At 38.5% G+C, this 21,145-nt stretch overlaps 1 protein-coding gene across 1 annotated transcript; it reads right to left on the reverse strand.

Moving 5' to 3' along the window:
• Window positions 1-130: 130 nt before the first annotated feature.
• HTATSF1 (HIV-1 Tat specific factor 1) lies at window positions 131-15,473 on the reverse strand. The gene is made up of 9 exons (XM_050901609.1): window positions 15,212-15,473; window positions 11,129-11,333; window positions 10,762-10,809; window positions 9,435-9,589; window positions 8,191-8,354; window positions 6,442-6,541; window positions 5,833-5,922; window positions 5,201-5,338; window positions 131-4,797 (listed from the first exon to the last, which is right to left on the reverse strand). Exons 1-9 carry the CDS (start codon window positions 15,377-15,379, stop codon window positions 4,513-4,515), a joined length of 1,353 nt encoding a protein of 450 aa, XP_050757566.1. The 5' UTR covers window positions 15,380-15,473; the 3' UTR covers window positions 131-4,512.
• Between the last annotated feature and the right edge of the window lie 5,672 nt (window positions 15,474-21,145).

The following is a 21,145-nucleotide window of genomic DNA, read 5'->3' on the forward strand; positions in this document are numbered from 1 at the left end:
AAAGCTCTGGCATGTTAACACATATGCTTTATAAATGGAAGTCACTGGGCACCAAATGCTACGGTATCTTTTACTGAGGAAAAAAGACAAATACATTATCTCAAAACTAATCAGAAAAGACTTGTTTTGTTCACGAGTTTGTTTATTAAAAAGGTAGTATAAAACACAACCCCTTTAAGAAACAAAATTGAAGACAAATCAAGGGTTTCTCAGATGCTGTCACAGGTCTAGAGATTATTCAAATGATTTTTTTTTTTTAAATGTTGGTTTTCTAAAGGATAAATGAAAATGATCAATTTAACTTATGGAAAGAAAATAACCTGTCAGAAAAATTCCAAGTCAACTTACTGAAAAGTTTAATCTAACAATATAATTTCATATTACAGAATGAGCAAAAAACAATTTGCTGCAAAAGATTTCATAATTCTATATTTTACAGAACTTTCAGAGTATCCTGACAGTAAGACTTCAAGCCTTGTATAACGAGCACTAAAATACACACAAGTCAAATCAACACAAGTACACAACTTACATAATTCATTTATCATACTGCAGTATGTTTCCTCAAATTCAGAAATAAAAATAAGAATTTAAAATCCAATCAAATCTATAGGTATGGGGTTTTTTGGGGGTTTTTTTGGTTTGTTTTTTTTTTTAAAGAATTTAATTAGGTTATACAGTTCAAGAATTCAGGGTATGGATATCAATTTTACTGGAAAATTTAAAGGCAAGTTTGGGTTTCTATGAAGCATCCACTACCTTTAAGTTTTCTCAAGTGAATTGAGCTAAGTATTTGTAATTGTAAATAGATTAACCTTAACTGAATAATGTCTAGGACATGTTTTAGCTAAAATGCACTGCATTTAACATACTAATGATTTTAAGTGAATTGCAATCCTTATACAAAATGTAAGTTGTACGAGGGACTGAAATTCAATTAAAAAAAGTAATTAAAATAAGTCAGCAGGAGAAACAGATAAACATTTTGATGCAAAATGAAACTAATTCTCTCTTTACAGCTGTATATAAACATTCGAGAACCTGCTACAACTTACGTGCCTTTTCTTTTGGGGCTTTTTGTTTCCAGATGTCTACCTTGGCCATGCTCCTCAAACCATGTAATCTCTGATGAATACTTTAACTCCGTACAATTACCTTGCCAGCAAACCACTAAATAGCATGTGATTGTAAAGCAAACCACCAACAGATCTTGAAGCTAAGCAACTGATTTTGTATTGCATGGTTAAGAAAGTGATTATCTATGCCGAATTATGCTGAAGTACCAGTTAGTTAATACTCTTTCCCTGCTGTTCTATTTAAGTGGTTTCACATCCATTTTGTCACACTGTGCGAATTAGTAGAAACAGATATTTCTCTAGTTCAAAACGGAGCAACGACGATTATCCACAAATTGTTTCAACCTGCTGCTAGTTATTTTCATAATACACAGAGGGAAGGAGACTGCTTTTCTTAAAATGAACCTCTCACCAAAAGCCTAGGGATGAAGGAACATGCAGTATACTGGAACACTGGAATGGAACCTAAGAAAAATTAGAAACTGAGCAAAAACTTTGATTTTGTCACTTCTCATGAGCAAGAGAAGTCATTAGAAAGCATTTTTAATTAAAGAACAAATATAGTGAAAATTGCATTGGGGTTTTAACTTCTTACCAATTTATCATGATGCTCAGTCAGAAAAAAATGTAAGTTCAAAAAGGAACTCAGCTTGTTCAGCTTCAGATTTGTTAAAATTTGTTATTAAACATTACTGCTCTATACTACAAGATTTTCATAATCATACTTCAAAATAGTAATTTTAACTTTTGTGAAAAAATTTATGTTCAGATTAATTTATAAAAATTTGCATCATTTAAAAAAGGAAAACATCAAAAGAATTCGGTCTCAATGAAAATCTGCTGAAAAGAAAGTCACAGCTGCATTAACCTCTCCACAGACTATTAAATGCCTCAATAACTCAATGAATAGTTTATAAAAATATATTTTTACATTTTACTGGGGAATAACAGAGGTAGACAAAAGGAAAATACCAGTTTGAGTGTAATGCCGCACTTCAGAACAACATATTTTCATGGAAAAACAGCTTTTATTTTCTTAAGAATCCTAGTTAATAGGAAAGCCAGGAAAGCATTTGGTCTCAGTCTTTGTCAGTGCTCTACTTCAGTGTGAAGTCTAGAGGAAAAGGTGAAAAGACTAACATCATGTTTGACTTTTGAAGCAAGCCAATCAAATTTGTACATCAATTGGAGAGAGGAAGGTTACTGCACATATAATGATTCTTTATTTTTCAAAGTCTTTTTTCAAACACTAACACTAACCTTATTTTTTATATCTGATACCATGATAAGGCTTCATAGAACTGTACAATATTTATACATTTGTCAATAGTTCCCCTATATCAGTTGCAATTCCACTGTAAAACAGGTGATTTAACTGTGTAGAGCGTTATACGACTAGGCTCTCAAAAAAAAAAGCTAACAAAACACAATAGTCTAACAGATCTAAAGCCTGGAGTCTAGAAGCTGGAAGGAAAAAAGGAGCACTGAAAGCAATACCCACCACACTGAATTACACTCTTCGTATGCAAAAACTTCCAGCCCTCAAAGGTCTGTGGTGCTTATTACCAATAAAAATAACTAAGGCAGAACCAACACAACCCAGAGATGTCATCTGAATATGCCACTATGTGCAGCTACAAACCAGGCAGTATTTCAGATTCCCTGAATTGTTCAAACGCCTGTTTTGCTGAAACATACAGCTGACACACTTGTAAAGATGAGAAAGTGATCTTCCTTAGCTGGCAAGTTACAGCTCTTCTTTATAATGCAACTCAAAATCGGAAATTTGTCATGCCAACTTATAATGAGCCCCCAGACTTTTAAACCCTGAATTCAAATATCATCTCTGTGCTAAGACCAGATATTTTGTCACAAAAAGACGTAATTTATAACCACAGTGGCACGTGTTAACTTGGATGCTCTGGCTGGCATAGCTACCCATACATATCCATTACATATTAAAAAAAACCCCAACCCCAAAACAACCTTAGAGTACCATACAGACTTCCGGAAAAAATATAGATGGTAATCTCAGAGCACAAAGTTTGAAAATACCAATTTTCAGAGTATTCTGAATACTTCAGGATGGAAATGGAAGAATTAGCATCTATGGTTTCTTGCAATCCAGTATGAATTAAAAAATTCAGAAGATCCTCCTTACAAACGTGCATATGAACAGCGTGCTATGAATTTAGCACCAATGTTTTAATTGTTTAGTGCCTAAATCCATATTCTTCTATCCTTAGCTATCAAAATAATGGGATTCTACATTAAGAATGACTATGCCCAAAACGGCTCCCTCGAAGTTATTTTTGAAAGCCTGCCACTTATTAAGATATCTAAAGTTAGAATGTCTTCTAAATCCTTGCTTTTGGAAATATTTCTAAGAGTGCTAGCATTTGCTTTTTCCATATAAAAGAATATTATTTGAAAGCATATTTTCAAGTATTCTAACTTTTGCACAACAAATGTACTTCAAGTTGCCAAAAGCCTTTAAATTTTTTGAAATATGGGAGATCCTCCCTGCTTTGATGAGCAGGTAAGGCTAAACTAAAATGTTGAAGAGAACTCACACTCATCATTCTAACAAAGTTAAACGAAAACCTTTACTCTAATATTAAAGCAAAAACTAAACAAAGCTAACACATCAATCAAAAGCCTATTTTGCATATCTACTGCATACAGACCATGAGAGTTTAAGATCAGTCTTATTTCATTATGGCCTAGAATGTGCGTGTTCATGCATTTCTAGTCTCCTTGACTTAATTCCAGCCTCAACAGAAGATCTAAGCATCAACAGAAGATCTAAACAGGGGAAGAAAAAAATAATTTACTGAATGCTGTAATTTAATAATCTATCTTCACTCAGTTTGCCTTATGTTGGCTATGGCAATGTTGTTTGTTTTCCACTTCCTTTAAGTTTGCGATTTGGTACTACTCTTACCATTGCTACTTAATGCATAGCAACATATCCCATGCATTCACCCTATACGTATCACAGCATCTGTTCCAGAAAATGATCCAAAGTACTCAGGACAAGAATCATTTTTAAGGACGAGATACCGAGTTCCAAGGGGTACAGGAAAATTAACAGTAAAATCCACAAATCTTGTAATAGCTTTGCATTACTTAAGTTACATATAGTTACATAAACTTAAGGGTTGGAACATATTTCACACTTACATAATGAAACACTGACAAGCATAGTTAGAACAAAAGAAGCCTGATGAGTTTTACTGCATTCTTGGCAACTTGAGTTACTTTACCTGAACAGCCAATCAATATAAACTTTCAGAACCTCATTAAATACTGCTTTTAATGAAAACTTCAAAGCACACAGCTGACGACATTCTAATATGGTCTGCAGTCACCCTGAAGAAAGGGATAAACTCAAACATCACCCTAAAAAACATGCTTTCATAAAGCATTAAAGATGTTATGTATCTGCTTCAACATCACTGCCTGCAAGGCTGCTGTCTGTAGATGGAGCACCATCTTCATTAATGCCCTCACCATTATTCTCCCTCTTATGAGCTTCATCATTTACATCCTCCTTAGATGTGTCATTAACTTTTGAAGGTTGTCTGCCTTCAGGCAGTTGAACGCTACTTGTTGCGGAATCTGAATCCGACGTAGTTTGCTGCTCCTTTGCATCAGGATCTTCTAAAAATGATCCCCACACCTTGAGCCTTTCTTCCCTTTCTCTTGCAGTCTCCTCCACCTATTAAAGATATGTTTATACACATCATTACAAAGTCATACTTGTAAAAGTGAATATTTACACAGATAAAATTATACAAACATTTATATTGCAGTAATATCTCAAGACTTCAATAGGCCCTGTTGACTGTGAACTAATGATCTGTACATCCAGTGGTTAATCCTCTAAGTTGACATCTCCAACACACAATTTTTAACATTTAACAGGTCCTTTAGCTTTTTGCTAAATTGAATAATTAAGGATGATTTTTTGGAGACATGCTAGCAGTTTTTGAGGAGAAGCAGGCTAGGGCAAGGGTGGGCAGGGGAAGGCTATGGGGATGGGAACACCAAGCAGTTCTCAAATTAAAACAGATTTACAGTTTGGAAGAAATATTTGATAAAATAGGACCATGAAAGGCTACCTGATAATCCGTTACACCATCCCATGTTTCAGCACTGAGCTGACGGCCACCAAACCACCTTCCATTTAGAGTTAGCTTGCACAGATCGGCTTCTGTTGCTTCTTTAAATGACACAGAAGCCACACCATCAGGGTGTCGCTGTAAGGAGAGACAACTTTCATTTGATAGTTTTCTAAATAGTGTATTTATTCCAACATCTTTTAGATTGTGTTACAAAATCTATCAGGACATAGCTCCATCCTGATCATACATAATCATGTTTGAAAAATTCAATTTGCAAGTTTACACATTCTGTTCAATTGGTACACAGAACAGACTTTTTGAACACAGAAAACAAACATTTCAGATAGTTTAGCTACAAATAAATGCATTTATAAAATTTCAAACTTGTGACATGTATCCAAGTTATCAGGAAGAGTTAGAGTGTGCCTTCACATAGGCTGAAGTAGATAGGTGCTTAGAAATAAATTTCCAAAACAGTTAATTTTAAAATACTGAAAGATTGTCAAGTTTCCATGAAATAAACACACAAAACCAAATAAATGCTCCACTCGTATTTAAAGAATCCTCTATGTTTTGCGCTTTTACACATTACATCAATTCTGCCAACACAACATGTAAAAAATACCTACATCAAATATGAGAACCTTCTTTACTTGACCAAACTTTTCACACTCTGTCCGCAGATCTTCTCTGATCTCATTTAGCACTAAGGGATCCTCCTGCAATGCAATCACACAGGTTTAAGTAAACAGAAGCACTTACCTCTCAGTTTTATTTTTGCTCAATCACCAATGGAACGCATCTGCCAATCTATTAAAAGTTCATAAATTAAGTGTTGTTATGCTGCATTTTCAAAGCCACTTGGGAGTTGGCAGACAGCCCTTATTTGAATTTAATAAATGCTACTTCATTAATAAGACTATTTTGTGCTGGTTCCTCCATTCTAACATAGTTACTGTTTACTCCTCTTTCCATCCCAAAAAGGAATATTGTCAGGATACATACAGTGAAAGAGGCTAATTTGAAAAATACATTCCTACCAACATCTTTTTCTTGCTTTTTGGAAATAGATGAATGAATTTTAAGGAGATGCTTGGCACAGGAAAAAATCCTGCCCAAACAGCAAGTTTAATTTTGTTCTCATCTGCTTAGAATTTTGCTAAAATTCTTATGGCAGAAAGTTCAGACAATGTTAACTGTAACAGCACAATCTACAGCAGCAAGTTGCATTCTCCTACCTCAAAGTCCTTTGGATGAAACATATTCCTGATAATAACGATGCGTTCATGTCGCATTCGAGTTGCACCATCTTTCTTCTCAGGCCTCCAATCCAGCTGTCTAATGAAATGAAGCAACAGTAAGAAGATATTGTTGCGGCTCTCTTCAGTTTCTACAAGTATTTGTTGAAAAAAAATCATTAATTTGGCATTTCTTGCAATACATCAACTAAAACATGTACTTTGACACAAAGAGCTAAGTTATTCTTCTAAAAAATGCAATAATCACCCAGTTTACCACTACTTCTACAAAGCAGTTGAGGTTTTAAGGTACTTAAATGTTCACATAGGGAATATAAATTATTTTAAAAATCAAAGCATTTTCTTAAGCACTGAAAAAATAATCTTCTAAGTTTTAATTCCTTCCTAATATCAGCTCAGATACAGGAACCAGCTGCTGTCAAGTATAATAAAAATGTCACTATTTTACCATTTTTTCCTAACTTATTTTGTAAAAAAGGAAATCCACTATTCCCTTTGGTAAAATTTAACTGCTTTTATTTAAACAAGCATGCAAGAACACCTTGAGTCTTACACAAGCATTACTGCAAGATGTATTTTGTTCCACAGTGTACAGACCCACTGCCACAAACTAGCAATATAACTCAGGGCATCTGTTCTATGACTTTGCCTTCTCACGAAAAATGTTTCTTCTCGTAGAAATGCCTACCTTATATCCTATTACAAAAAAAGGACACATTCACTTACACTTTTAAATCTCAGAATCTTATATTTGGGGGGTGGGGTGGAATCTTGTTTAAGTTCCTTCTTGTACCTGCTACTTTAGCTGAAGAAAACTTGGATTTCCAATGAAGGTAGTCTCACAAGTAAATTATGCTCTTCAACTCAAAAGGAACACCAACTGAAGTCAGATTATTCACACAAATCACCGTCAAGTGCAATTTCATTATTTTCATACTTCTCTCTCCACACTGGAGACTTCTTACAGCAAGAACTGGCAATGTATCTTTGAGGCAGATACACTTCAAGCTACTTTTATTTTTAATTGATAAGATATCAAGTAGCCTTTGCTCCCTTCAACTATGGCAAAATACTTCTGCATTACTATTTAAAATGTTTAGTGGAATGCTGCTTTCATTACAATATTAAGAGTCCTATATACTGAAACGTCTTTCTTCTTTAATCCGCATCTTCTTCGTTCCAAAAGGCAGAAAAACAATTTCTAAGTGACAAAAGCAATGAATCTAGGTACAATTAAAAAACCAGTATATTTTATACCAGAGAGAGATGTCTGGGGGAATCTACAAAGATATTTTAGTATTTGCTCCTGTGGAAGCTATCATCTCGTGCCCCTTGCAACTAGTAAAGTATGGTACAAACAATATGTGGACAGCCAGAGTGTTATTATCTTATAAAAGTAAGCCTAGATACCGTGACAGGACTTGCACTTTCTCACACACTAAGAAAAAGTGTCTTTTATCTCCCCAGAGTTGTAATATTCTCTTCTATCTCTGAAAGGACTTTGGTTCCCTATGTATTATTTTAATGTGTCAATCACGACAAAGTTCATTATGTCAACATTTAATTTAGGAGTTCCTCCCCTCCAAGTGTGTATTATTTAAGCTATTTCACTGTCAAATAAGACTTCAATTTTTGCATAACTCTTAGCATTGCCTTTGAAAGAAAGCAGCGCTTTACTAACAGCACTTAGAATTCAAGCAATATTTTACTGAAATAAAAAATACAAACTTCTGCTGTTGAGACAACTTCTTCTTGTAGTCTTTACATTTCTTCTTCTTTTTGCTTGCATCATACTCCCCCTTCAGTTGAAACTTTGCAACTTCAACATGCAATTTATAGCCTCTAATTTCTGCCTCATCCAGAAGTCTCAATGCAAGTTGAACTGATTCTCTCTATTTGAAGATAAAACAGAGCACAAGCTTTAAAGCACATGGCACAGTCAAATTATTCCAATAACATTTAATTAAGAATATTGTGCTAAGAATCAATTCCCTGTCACTGAAAACCATAATGCCGTATCTCTTTCAAGTCTCTTGACACACAGCTGGCAATGGTTTCTTTATCAAAACCCAATATTTCTTCACCACTGTTACAGCAGATTAACGCTCCCAAAAGCAACTGCATACATTTCATTGAAATATGTCATAGAAACTAATCTGCAATGGTCAAGGCAAGCTGACAAATTTAAAAGTGAGAATAAAAAAATTTCAGGGGGCTGATTTTCTATAAAGCTTGGATCACTTTTCCAAGAACAGCAGATGTTGAGGCTCTTAAGTAACTTATTTTTAACGTTTTCCTAAAAGTCCTTTAGAGTGGAGACTGTCTTTATACTTGTGCACTAAACAGCCCTAACTACTGAAATTACAAAACTAGCATAGACTACAAGGCAGTTGATTTAGTACTGCCTGGTGCTTCTTGCAGAATTAAAGCAGATTGCACTTGCAAGCACTAACTTTGCAAATGCTTCGCAAGTGAAACACATGAAGGAAATAGTACTGCAGCCTGAATTTTTATAGGTTAATATAGAATGCAAGAACCGTTCTTAACCTAACCAGTTCTCAACTAAAAGCTGTAAATACAGGACTACACTATGCTCCTCCCTGTCTCATTATTTTTGTATTCTTGGCCACACAGTGGCATATTTTCAAAGTAAAAGGGGAAGATGTCCCCCATTTGACCCCATAATCACTGGCACCCAAGAAAGGAACATGTAGAGACATGTTCAGCAGGCATTATGAACTTTTTCAGGGGGAGGGTAGGGGTGGATAAGAGGAAACTGATCAGGTGCACAAGCAGATAAGTGGGTGTTTCTGGAATAAATCTTTAACACACACACACACACACACACACCACACCCCCTAAATTCTGAGTTATACTTTAGATATTTCAAGAATCTTCTGAATATGATTCTGAAACAGTGGCAACAAGTATCTTCAATGGGAAGAAAAACTGCATTTCAGCGCACCACTGACCTTTAGATAGCAACAGAGGCCATCACCTTTAAGATTTCCTTCCTTATCTTTGTACAGTTTGATTTTGTGTTCTTCTGTCTGAGGATCTCGCATAATGATTCCACATTTTGACATGACTTGTACAAATTCATCTTTTGTAATGTCTGGAGGTAACCCTGCAAAATAAATCAAAACAGAAGGCTTGAGTATGTTCAATATTTTTTAAGACCTCATTAGCACAAAAACTCCACAGTGTTTCTTTAAACGACAGATATCAAACTTAAGGACAAAATTTTACATACACCGTAAGAAATGACTGCCCTTGGGACCAATATTTTTTATATTACCTTTTACTTCATACCAATATTCTGAAAATCCTTTTACTTTTTAACAGGTGTAACATACAGCAACATCTTTGTGCTCCCTAACATGCAGACCTAGAGCTTTAGTGCTATACACAATACCGACACTGGAGTGGACACGCTGGCCTATACGAATGTAACTATCCTGCCCAAGTTTTAAGTTCCACCGCATCTCTAGGGATCGGAGACAAAAAAAAACCCAACCTATAAACAGACTACTATTTTCTCCACCCACAAATTCGACAAAAAAAGCAACTGATAATGTATGGAGTTTTTAAAGTCTGAACTTTGAATTGAGGACAAGGAAAAAAAAAAAAAAAGGAGGAGAAAATTAAGTCAGTGTTCCATGCTAGTTTGGCCTGGATGAAGATTTTTGAGAATTCAAGTGTGTGCATTTCTGTGACTGCTCAGAACCACCAAATGTACCTTTGTGTATGTACCTAAAGATAGCACCCCAACATCCAAAACAGGTAGAGAAATACCATAATAAATGCACAGATAGTTTCATTTGAGCTTCCCTATTACTTGCTCATTCTATTCCCAGCTTTTTTTTTGTACTTACTGTTTCCTCCTTCTTACCTAATAATTTAGTTATGTATTTACAAAATCAAATAAAAATTAAAGATTAAAATATTAAGCGATGTGTATAGTCAACGCACTATCTTATTATAAACTTGTTCTCATTATCCTATTCCTTAGGAGCTCGCAGGAACTGTTTTTCTTGGCTGTAGCTTACTCAAATTAGGGACTCGGCTGACAGCTCAAAGAATATCACATTTAAAAGATAAAAGCATGGAATATGTCCCTTATATTACTTTCCCACATGTGCAATTTAAAGGTCACAAAGACACCATGCACTCAGGAACATAACGTGAAGCAGCTTGCAAGTGGCAGACTGAATAGATTATATTAGAAGTCAGTGAAACATATACGAGTCTCTTTTACCATCTTCAGCTCAAAGTAGACAAATAAACACTATTACTTACCAGTCACATAAACATTTGTGTTTCTGTCTTCTTCAACATGAAACCATCCTAAAAACAAGAGTTCTAATTCAGTTATGCCAATATATTAAACATGGGAGCATACACTAACGTTCACATCCCATCAGATTTCTAAGAATTTTTGCTTGCTCATAGGAAAAAGCTCTGAACATGCCTTAATTTGGTTTTTTTCCACCTTATACGGACTTAGGAGGATACCTATGAAGTACCATACAATTTTAAAACCATTCTGGAAATTTTCAGAACAACTCATATCTTTGCTGTACACGATAACACTGAACAACTGCCAGTTTCCACTCAGTACTATACAGGTTGCAGCCTACACAGAGGGAAACCCTTTGTCACTTACCTGGCTCAAGCTTCCGTTTTTCCCCTTTTTGTTTTGGATCTGTTTGTTGTGGTCCTTTCTCATTTGCTGATGGTTGTGTTCCTGATGTCTTAGAACTTACTGATTGCTTACTTTCAGTTGCTGTGCCAGAAGCAGATGAACTGTCTGTATCATCTGCATGGAAGCCATAGTTGGCATGATAAGTTGCCAGGAAATCTTCCGTTATCTGAAAAAGAAATTAGGAAAATTAATCCAAAATTTCAAAGAACTACAAATTCAGGTTTGTAAGTGTTTTAGTGTTAGTTAGATGATGACCATTTTCTAATCCGGCAACATAAAAAATAACAGTATTTTAAAACTGTTTTTAAATCATCTTTGTAAAGCCATATGCACAACAAGAACAACCACTTCAGGCGCTACCTGAACTAGACTAACATACTAATTCCATACAGCACATGAAGTTTTTAAACAAACATTTCACAAGTTCTGCCTTTTTTCAAGCAAAGCTTTCTGCTTTCCACATAAATTGGATTTGCCTAAAGGACAGAAACCAAGTGGACCTGACCATGCTGAAGAGATAAAGTGACACTGAAGGTAAGCCAACAACTTATCCACAGACGATGAACGACTGACATTTGTAGGCATCTGCCTTTTCACAGAAACATTTTCAGAGATGACATATATTTGTGTTGATAGACAATAAATATTGCACTTAGACAGAGACGTATCTTAACACACTGTTTATATGGCCGTACGCTCTACTTTATATCCTACTAATAGATAAATAATTAGCTTGCTCTTTCCTACAGAGAGACTATATTTGGATAAAATATAAGATTGGCTAATGTCTATCTTTTAGAGACCAAAACAAAAAACCCCTACAAATTACACCCAGTATTTTCAGCCAGGTAAATTTTAATACTATCCACTAGCAATAACATGCAAAGAGATAATACATCATAGCTGATTTTGCTAGCATCACTGCACTATGAAGTATTTTCTGAAGTTACACACTCTGAAATGATTTATTCCCAAAGCTGAGCCTTAACCTTTGAAAATTTCATCTGACTCCGATGTGTGCTCACTTGCTTCACCTGTATTCAAAACGGAACAAAACTTCATGTTATTAAGCTATTTTAAGAGAGCGGCACAACGGACAGTAGTAAGCGTCAACAATAATAATGCAATCTCATACCTTCTGTAGCGATCTGAGGCTTGATGTTTCAACTCTAAGCTTTTATTACAACAAATCAAAAATGCAGAAGTCACAGTAACAGGCTTGTCATGAATAACACAAGATGCTGTGGCGCCCCATACAACTTAAAAGTTTAGCACGAAATAGCTCCTACACTAAACAAGATCTGCAACACACCTTGAGCAGGAATGTAAGTGGCTGCTCTTACAGACATGACATAACACAATGTCAAGAGAAATGAAGAGTACAACCTCCTTTAGTGAAGAAAAGAAGACTCTCTGTTCTAATCAGGTTCATTATATTTGACACTAGCAATCTTAGCAAATCCTTAGTTTCACAGTTGATGAAATCCAGAGAATTAAGAAGCTTTTAAACTTTCTGGTGAACGATATTATTCATTTTCATCAGAGAACCTACTGATAAATTAGAGATTAAATCTGCAACAACCTTCCTGCAGCAGTATCATTTTTCAAGTTCAAGGGGAACCACGTTCTCATGTAAAGCTAAATTTATTCTTAGCAAATTACCTACCATGGACTGTCAAATTCTGCCAGTCAATAACAAAGACTTTTTTTTCCGTAATATGCTATCATCCTACCTTATACACCATTACAACTACTTCAATTTAAAATGCATTTTTGCCAGCATAAAGGAATTTATACAAGTATAAAGGTTTTTATTGGAACTCATGTCATACCATGCCCGCATGGAAAACAAGCACTCACAGAATTTCTTACTCGGGGCTTCAATCCAGTTCTGATGGAGGACATCACAGAACAAGATCAGCTCTATCTCCATACCCATACAGTTGTACAGTTTGCAGTAACTAAGCTTACAAGAAAAGAAATACAATACTACAAGACATGCTAGCATGTAATTAACTACTGGTCACACTGAAATGGGAAGGAATAAATTAACCAAATGAAGAACTGATACCCTACGCCTACAGAAGACATTCAACGTCTGTTTTTTCATAGCAAGCGATGAAGGAAGGCAGATGAATTCAACATGTGATTTTGTGCTATGTCTGTGAAGGACTATAAAAAGTTGGTATCCATCAATATAGTACCATTGAAAGAAAAATCATTAAATAATACATGAAGTTGCAATCACTTTTATTAGACTGTCTCCAAATTTTTCTGAGGAATGCTGACAGTTAATATCATTAACTTTTTGCACTGCTTTGAAACATGCTTTAGTACAAGTTCAGCAGACACTCTATTCCCAAAGTAGAGCAGCAGTGCAATACTAGTCTGTAGATGATGATTACTTAGACCAGTCAGAATATTTTAATCTTTTGTCAGAGAACAGAGATAAGGAATTTTATTACTGCTCATGGAGTAGAGAAAGAACTGCAACTTCTGGCTCCTGCGGTCCCTTAAATCTATTTTGATAAAACATTCTGTTGAATAATCATCAGCTAAATGAAGTAACCTGAGATACTATGATATCTAGCTCAGTGACCTATCTGTGACACACAGTGCTTCACAATGATTCTTTACCAGCTTCCACTATACACCATATTTACTAATGAACTTTGCTGTTCCTATATAATCTGTCCAACCCTTAATGTTATCTCCTCTCCAAGACAGAAATTTGAGATAAGAAAGGCATTTAGGAAAGACCAATGCTCCTGAGGAGACAAATTTAAAAAAAGAAGTGAGAAAGAGGGGAAGGAACAAGGGGAAAAAAGAACCCCCCTTTTAAAAGTTACTGTGCTTACTCGATATAGCACTCCACAGGGAGCCAGGGATACTCAGATCTCCACTGCTCCACTTTGTGAGTCTGGATTTTTCACATGTTTTTACCCCTCCGTAAGCCATCTGCTACATGGACACTTTACTAGGTTCACACACATATAAACCTGGCACCACAGGCTTCATTCTCACTCAGATTCTCTGAATTGCAATGAATTCAGAGTCACAAATAAGAACTGGCGCATTATATTCATCACGTATATGATGTAAAATGTCTTAATACTTCTAAATTAAGTAATTGCCCTCATTCATTGTTATATAGTAACAAAACTACTATTTCACTTGCAGATCAGCAGATTGGCTCAACGCATTAAATCTATGTCACTCTCACCTTGAAGAACCACGCTGTTATTGCAAGTTCATTTTTTATACTTAAAATATTTAATTAAAAAAACCAAGAACTGTAACATGTTTCCATGTTGTGGAATGCCTCTAAGCCAATATACTTAACTTTCAAGCGCGTTTCCAAGATCTAAGGAGAGGGAACAAGACATCTTTACACATGCATTGTTTTCAGATAATAATAAAAGAGGGATATACTACTCCATTTTCATATAGACCTCTTAACAGGCTAGTTCACTTCTTCACTGTCAACAGAAAGGCAAAGATCACCACAGCTACTGTGATAAAGAAACCTAAACGTGTCAAAGGCAGTACCGATTCGTTAAGATCCAGACACGACTGTGACTTCATACCAGGCTCGAGCAATTCTACAGATTCACAGCCAAGGAGAAAAGCCAACCTACAGCTCTTCACAACAAAAGAGCAGAAAGCAGCCGGTAAGGCTACAGATGGAGACAACGCCAGCTGCCACGGTTTTGCCTGTAAAAAAGAGCGTTTCAGTACCACAGTGACTTTGCAGCAGACATCTATTTGGCTGAATCCAGACAAGTGAACCGCCTCCGTGGAGAAGAGACCCAACATCAGCTGTTCTCCGTTCTCACCCTTCCTCGGGGAAACTTCGGCATGCCACGGCGAAAGAGCTGCCCCACGGCGGTGTGCGGCCGGATGGAGAGACACCCCGCGAGGCTCCCCCCCAGAGGGCCGCAGCCAGGCGAGGAGGCCGCACCTCCCAACGGGAAGGGGGGAGGGGGCACCGAGCGGGCCCAGCCGCCCGCCGTCAGGTAGCGCTGAGGCTCCCGCCGCACCCACCTTGGGGAACCAGGCCTTCTTCTCCCGGTCCCACTCGTAGGCGGCCCCATCGGCCGGGTCCACGTAGGTGAAGGGGTCGGACTCGCCCTCGCCACCGGGCTCGGCCTCGTACTGCTGCTGGAGCTGCAGCTGCCGGTAGAACTCCTCGTTCCCGTCCTCACCGCTCATCCTGGCCCGTTCGGCGGGCCTCGGCGGGGGGTGGGGGAGACGCCCGCACCGGGCCTAGGCACCCGCGCCGCCGCCGCCGCCTGAGGCGCCCGCTCGCCCCGCCCCTCTCGGCGGCGGAGCCGGGGAGCGCGCGGGCACGCGCAGCCGGGAGCGGCGGGCGCGCGCGGAGCCTCTCCGCCTCACGCGGCCGGTGACCGTCCCAGAGCCCCGCAGCGCGCAGGAGCGGAAGTAGCCCCCCGCCCGTGTACGGGTTTTTTTCTCCTTCCCGCCCCTATCCACGCCGCAGCCACTGAGCCGCGGACTGGCTGATCACGTGGAGAGCGGCGAAGCCAATGGGAAGGCGGGCGAGAAGGAGGAGGGCCCTTCCTGGAGAGGGCTGGGTCCTTGGGGCCGTGTGGGCGCGCGGTAGGGGGCGGGGCTCGTTTTCCCGCCTCTGGGCGGGCCGAGGCCTGCAGTGATGGCGCAGCTGCAGGCCGGAGGGGGCAGGGGCAGGGGCAGGGGCAGGGGCAGGGACGAAGGCAGTCGCTCTCCTCGCTGCTCCAGACCGACCTTGCCCCTTTCCCTCAGGCTGCAGCTCTGTTTCACCACCGGCAGGGCCTTGCCATGGGGGAGTCTGGCCCTGCGGCCCTAGGCTAGAAGACCTTTCTGGGCCTGCTGTGGGTGGGGAGCTGTGCCTAGATGGGCCCGCCATGGAGACTGTTGCAGTTTTACTTACATGATAAAATAAAAGCCTGCTAAGGGGCATGAAGCACTGAAAGTACTTCCTCCTGCAATACTTTTCGCTACTGTGCCTTGGACAACACTGAACAGTCAAGTTGCTGCTGTCAGTTGAGGTGCTGTGCAGCTAGCTGGCTGCCATCTGTCCCTGACGCTGAAAGTCTGTTTTCATATCCAACTAGAGGCAAAGACAAAAAGAGGTAGAGATGAAAATGGCATGGTGAACGGTTCTTGCTCCTCCCTTGGCACAGGTTTCTGGTGCAAATGGTTTGAACAATTAAGCCTTGGGAGAAGGAGCCGCTGCTTGGGTGTACCCGGGTGGCACCGGTATCTGCTTTCCACAGGACGGGGGTGTGGGCAGGCTGAGGGCGTCCAGCTATGGCTGTTGCACTCCCTTCGGAAAGGGTTGATAACGTGGGTACAATGCAAGGGATGAGGCTTGTCTTCAAAATTTTGAATTGGTTTGCATTCATGAAGTCCGCAATTAGTTATTAATCAGTGTAGTACTCTGTGAATACTTAAATATTTTAAATAAAATCTTATTCGAATCAATTCTTTTAAAAGACCTTCATTCAGTGCCACCTAGTGGTTTTCACAGTGTAATCCAGATAGCGTTACATCAAAACCAAATTTAATTGCTAAAGCATGTATTTAAAAGTATTTTTGTTTAGAGGATGAAGAAGCACACTGTTTAGGTTTTGTTTGGCAAAATTTAGCCTAGAGCTATAAAACCCAGGTATTAAAACAGTGCGCATGTTTTAAATGAAAATTTAGCAGAACAGCCCCATCAAAGCTGGCAGTGGCTGGTTGCCAGCGGCAAAGAAATCTTTCCACTCAGAAATGAAAATTATATTCAGTACAGAAGTTTTCTGGAAATGAGTATTCAAGGAACAAATATATCTTTACTGTCATACAGACGGGAATGATAATAAAATCAAAGACACAATCCTGAGCTTGTGAAGCTCTGTAGGGAGAGACCGACATCAGCTAACTGGCTGGTCAACAGACCGTCAGATGAAATTGCTGAGGATATAAATATAGACTTCTAGTAACCTTTGGCTGTTACACAAAGAACATCCAGCCTGGTTAATGACATCTTTCATGCTTCGAGAATTTTCTCTTGGCAGGGCTATTACGATAGTTGTCCAAAGATTGTTTTGTGATCACTTATAAACTGACAGCTTAAGAGACATTTGTATTAGCTCTCAAATAGGTATTGGATTTTGGTGAGGAGCATGAGAGGCTTCACATACACTGTGCTTGCTTACAAAAATTGGAATTGGACATATCTTTGGAAGTAAGATAATCATAACCTTAAACATTGTAAGAGTGATACAATTTAAGTCTTAAACTGCTTATTTGATTTTGGCAGAGTTTTTTACATTGATAGCCCGAGTAAACGTAGTGAAGTCTGTGCCCACACAGTACAGATTTCCCTAGCGTGCAGATCTGCCTACAGCAAGTCATTGGGGCACTCTCCTGGGGAGTAGGAGATCCAAATTTAATCTCAATCCGATGGAAGTGAGAGCATGCTTGTGTGCAGCAGGGTTAGTGCATGGTAAATCTGGTCTGCACACTTTAATGTAGCTATGAGGACAAACTACCTCAAATTCCCTCACACTTTCCGCAGATAACGGCGTGCGTGACGGCAGCTACTGCAGCACAGTTTCTTACCCTGTTGCCACCATCTGTTCTCTTCCTCTTCAGTAAACAGCACAGTGAGCCAGCTCAGGGAGCTGATTCGGCTGGAAACTCGTCATTTTTGGGGGTCAAGACAGGTTCCCTCTCAATCACATCCTTGAAATCATATAATTCATGGCTGCACAAGCACTGCTGCTGCAAGCTGCAAGTTCTGGGGATGGTGCGAAGAGCTCGATTGTTACACAGATCAGTCTAAGCTGTCAAGAAATGGTGTTTTAAATTCTGACAAAATGTCTCAAAGTAAATATTAAAAGGAGGCATTAGCATGATGATTTGATATGTGTCTGACTCTTCTGTGTGATAAAAGGCAATCTTAGTTCATCAGAGCTGATTGTTGGTCTAGAGATACCACCTACTAAAAGTACCAAAATCTTGTTTTTTGTAAAGTGGTGTTTTGCTAGCTATTAGAGGGGAACCAGCAATTCACTAGCTAATACTTAATTAGGTAAAGAGTTAAGCCTCTTTTCTTAAGGTGCTTTGTTACATTAAATCAAGGCAGCAGTAGCTAGTGATTAAGTACAGAGAGGTTACTCCTCTTTGGGCTTTCCATGGGGCTGGAGCCTGTAGCTGTCACACAAACTAGTGAGAGTGAAGAGGAGTCTTCACGGTATGAAAAATGACAGGACCAGATCCAGATGTGCTAACATTTCAGTATCCTTTCTTATGCTGACAAAGGAAATTCCACAAAACAGTTCACTTTGCACTGAGGGGACCATCTGTGGCAGAGCCCATAACTAAACGCTGATTAGAGCCTGTTGTTTTTTTTTTAAATACCACTGACTGAAATGTGCAAGTGCTGTAGCTGTGTGCAACTTTAGCTTGTTCTTTAATTGTAGTATTCTTAGCAGAAACACATAAGTGTCAGTGGGCAGCCCGGATTTAACTCTGTAAAATAAAATGGTACTTTCTATGAAAACAGGAGGGTGAGCTTTAAAATGGCTATAATTTCATGACTGACTTGAATATTCTGTGCCACTTGCTGGGGATGCAGTCTGTTACACTGTATCCATGCTTTGAAATGGTTTCGTTCATTTTTGTGGAATTTTTTTTAAACTAAACCAACATCTCATAGTGACAGCATAAATTAGAGTACTGATACTAAACCTGCTGCTGACGCGAACATTAATTGTCACATTTATGTGTTTTAAAGCTGTTAATGTGTACATCTTATTCACAAAACAAGCTATAAAAAAGGTACATCCTAGAAATAGTATTTACTTACTCAGTAAGACTCCAGATGAACAAGACGTTTGATGGAGTCTTGCCTTTCAGTATTTTGTGCCTGTTTTTTTCTGCCTATTCTTTCATTGTGGATATAAATAGCAAGACCATAATTATTCATGCCAGTTCTTTGCTAAATAACACTCAATATTTCTGTAAATAGACATTATTCCCGTATGGTTTTATAGAATTACACTTGTATTACCTAGGGGTGAAAGAACTGTTTTTTGGAACACTGAGAAAAGATTGCCAAGGAAACAACCCTTTTCCCCTAAATCCAGTTATGGTAATGCGGAGACATTTTATGGATAATTATATTGGGGGAATAGATGGAATGAATAATATCAGATTGTTTAGATAAAAATAAATGTTGACCAATATATCACTCCAATACAGCATGTCATGAACATTTGAAAGTACAGAATTATAAAAGCATAAAGTACACAGAATAGTTAAATTAATGGCTTGAAATATTGCCAGTCTTTAACCAAAACATGTGGAGCATATAGCAAAAACATCAGTTTTGTAGCAGGATATATTAGCAATAGATAGACCATCCAGTTAGAGGAGTAGTTACACAAGCAAAAAGTAGCTGCATGCAAAGCAAAGGAAATGGTGAATTAGGAAACTGTGGTTTTTAAGGGCTGCTGTGAGGTGTAGCCAAGGATTTTGCAGTGGGAAATTTGGTCTCCAACAGAGACAAATTGTGAAGCCCAGAAACATGTGGCAGATTTGTTTTCCAAAGGCTTTAATAAGCTAGAATACAGAATGATGTAAGGAACTGTAATGTTCATTGATTTTTCCTTTGTTTAGAATTCCCTACAGTAAGATCCAGGAAGATAAATTAGGCTCATGAGTGTGTAGGCTTATTTACTTATTTCAGTCTCACCCTGCAGCTCCATTAAGAAAAAAGAGAAGGGGAAAATATCAGTGCAATATGTTTGTTATATTTGTACATAGCTCACTACCAGGGAATGTGTTCTATTAAGACAAAGAGAGTAAAATAAGGTCTCCGGAGTCTGCTTTGCCATAAATTACGTTTCTGTGCTGTTATATTTCCATTTATTTCAGTGGTCCTATCCTGGTGTACAATTGGTACAATAAAATGGAGAATCCATTTGAAAATTAGCACTTATAGCCTTGCAGCATGTACCATGAAGAGTGCAGTAAAATAAGGCCAGGCCTGATGGGATTAAAATGGGCTATCATTAAACTGGTTTAAGATGACGACAGAGGTTGTATTCTAATGCCCTTGGGATTTATAGTTTGGTTTTATTATTCTGATTAGGGCAGTCAACAGAGTGAGACTGCAAATAGATTTTCTGCATCTTATAATGAACTCAAATAACGGTGCATGGACGGATGGATTTCCATCCATGTGTTCTTATGGGCTCTGTGTAGCTGGAGGGGTGTTGTATCTTCAAGGGTTAGTTAAAATTCAAACTTCTGTGACTGACAGCACTATTTTGTTTAATTTATATAGTTGCAACCTCTCTTCTATACTTTAAGACACAAATCCTTTTTTGAGATAGAAGTCCCTTGGTTTAAGCAATGGAAGATCTATTGTGTTTTCTGTCACCAACTCCCACATAACAAAATTTTGGTTCAGGGTACACAAACTTCATAAAAATAAGTGTCATTCAACATTTTTGTAACGTGGGGTAGGAAGACTTGCCTTCTGTATTTCCTGATGGGAAGACAGTCCCTGCCAGCAGTGCTGCTGAGCTTTTTAGGGGTGCGCAGGCTGCCCATGATAGGCTGTCACTGGCTTGCCTCTGCATGCAGAGTCGTAAAATCAGCGGATTTGAGATTAGAAGGCCTATCTCATAAAGAGAGTCTATCCTAATATTAAAAAGGGATACTGCTTGAATAACGTGAAGAGTAGAAAATTAGTACGGTAGAAAAATCCAGCTCTCCCAGCATGCTTGAAAATGTGAAGACCGCTTAGATATGACCACGTACACTACAGCAGCAGTGGATCTGTGGAGGTAAATGGTTAGTCTGACCCCCCACGCTGTACACTTTTGGGGGCTTTACTTCAAACTTGCTGTAGTCCGGTTCCGTGGACTGGACACACAGTTTCATCTGAGAGAAGTCCAAGTTGAGCACTCAAGACCACTCTGGGAG

Source organism: Gymnogyps californianus, chromosome 9 (assembly GCF_018139145.2).
Source record: "Gymnogyps californianus isolate 813 chromosome 9, ASM1813914v2, whole genome shotgun sequence".
Classification (NCBI taxonomy): Eukaryota; Metazoa; Chordata; class Aves; order Accipitriformes; family Cathartidae; genus Gymnogyps; species Gymnogyps californianus.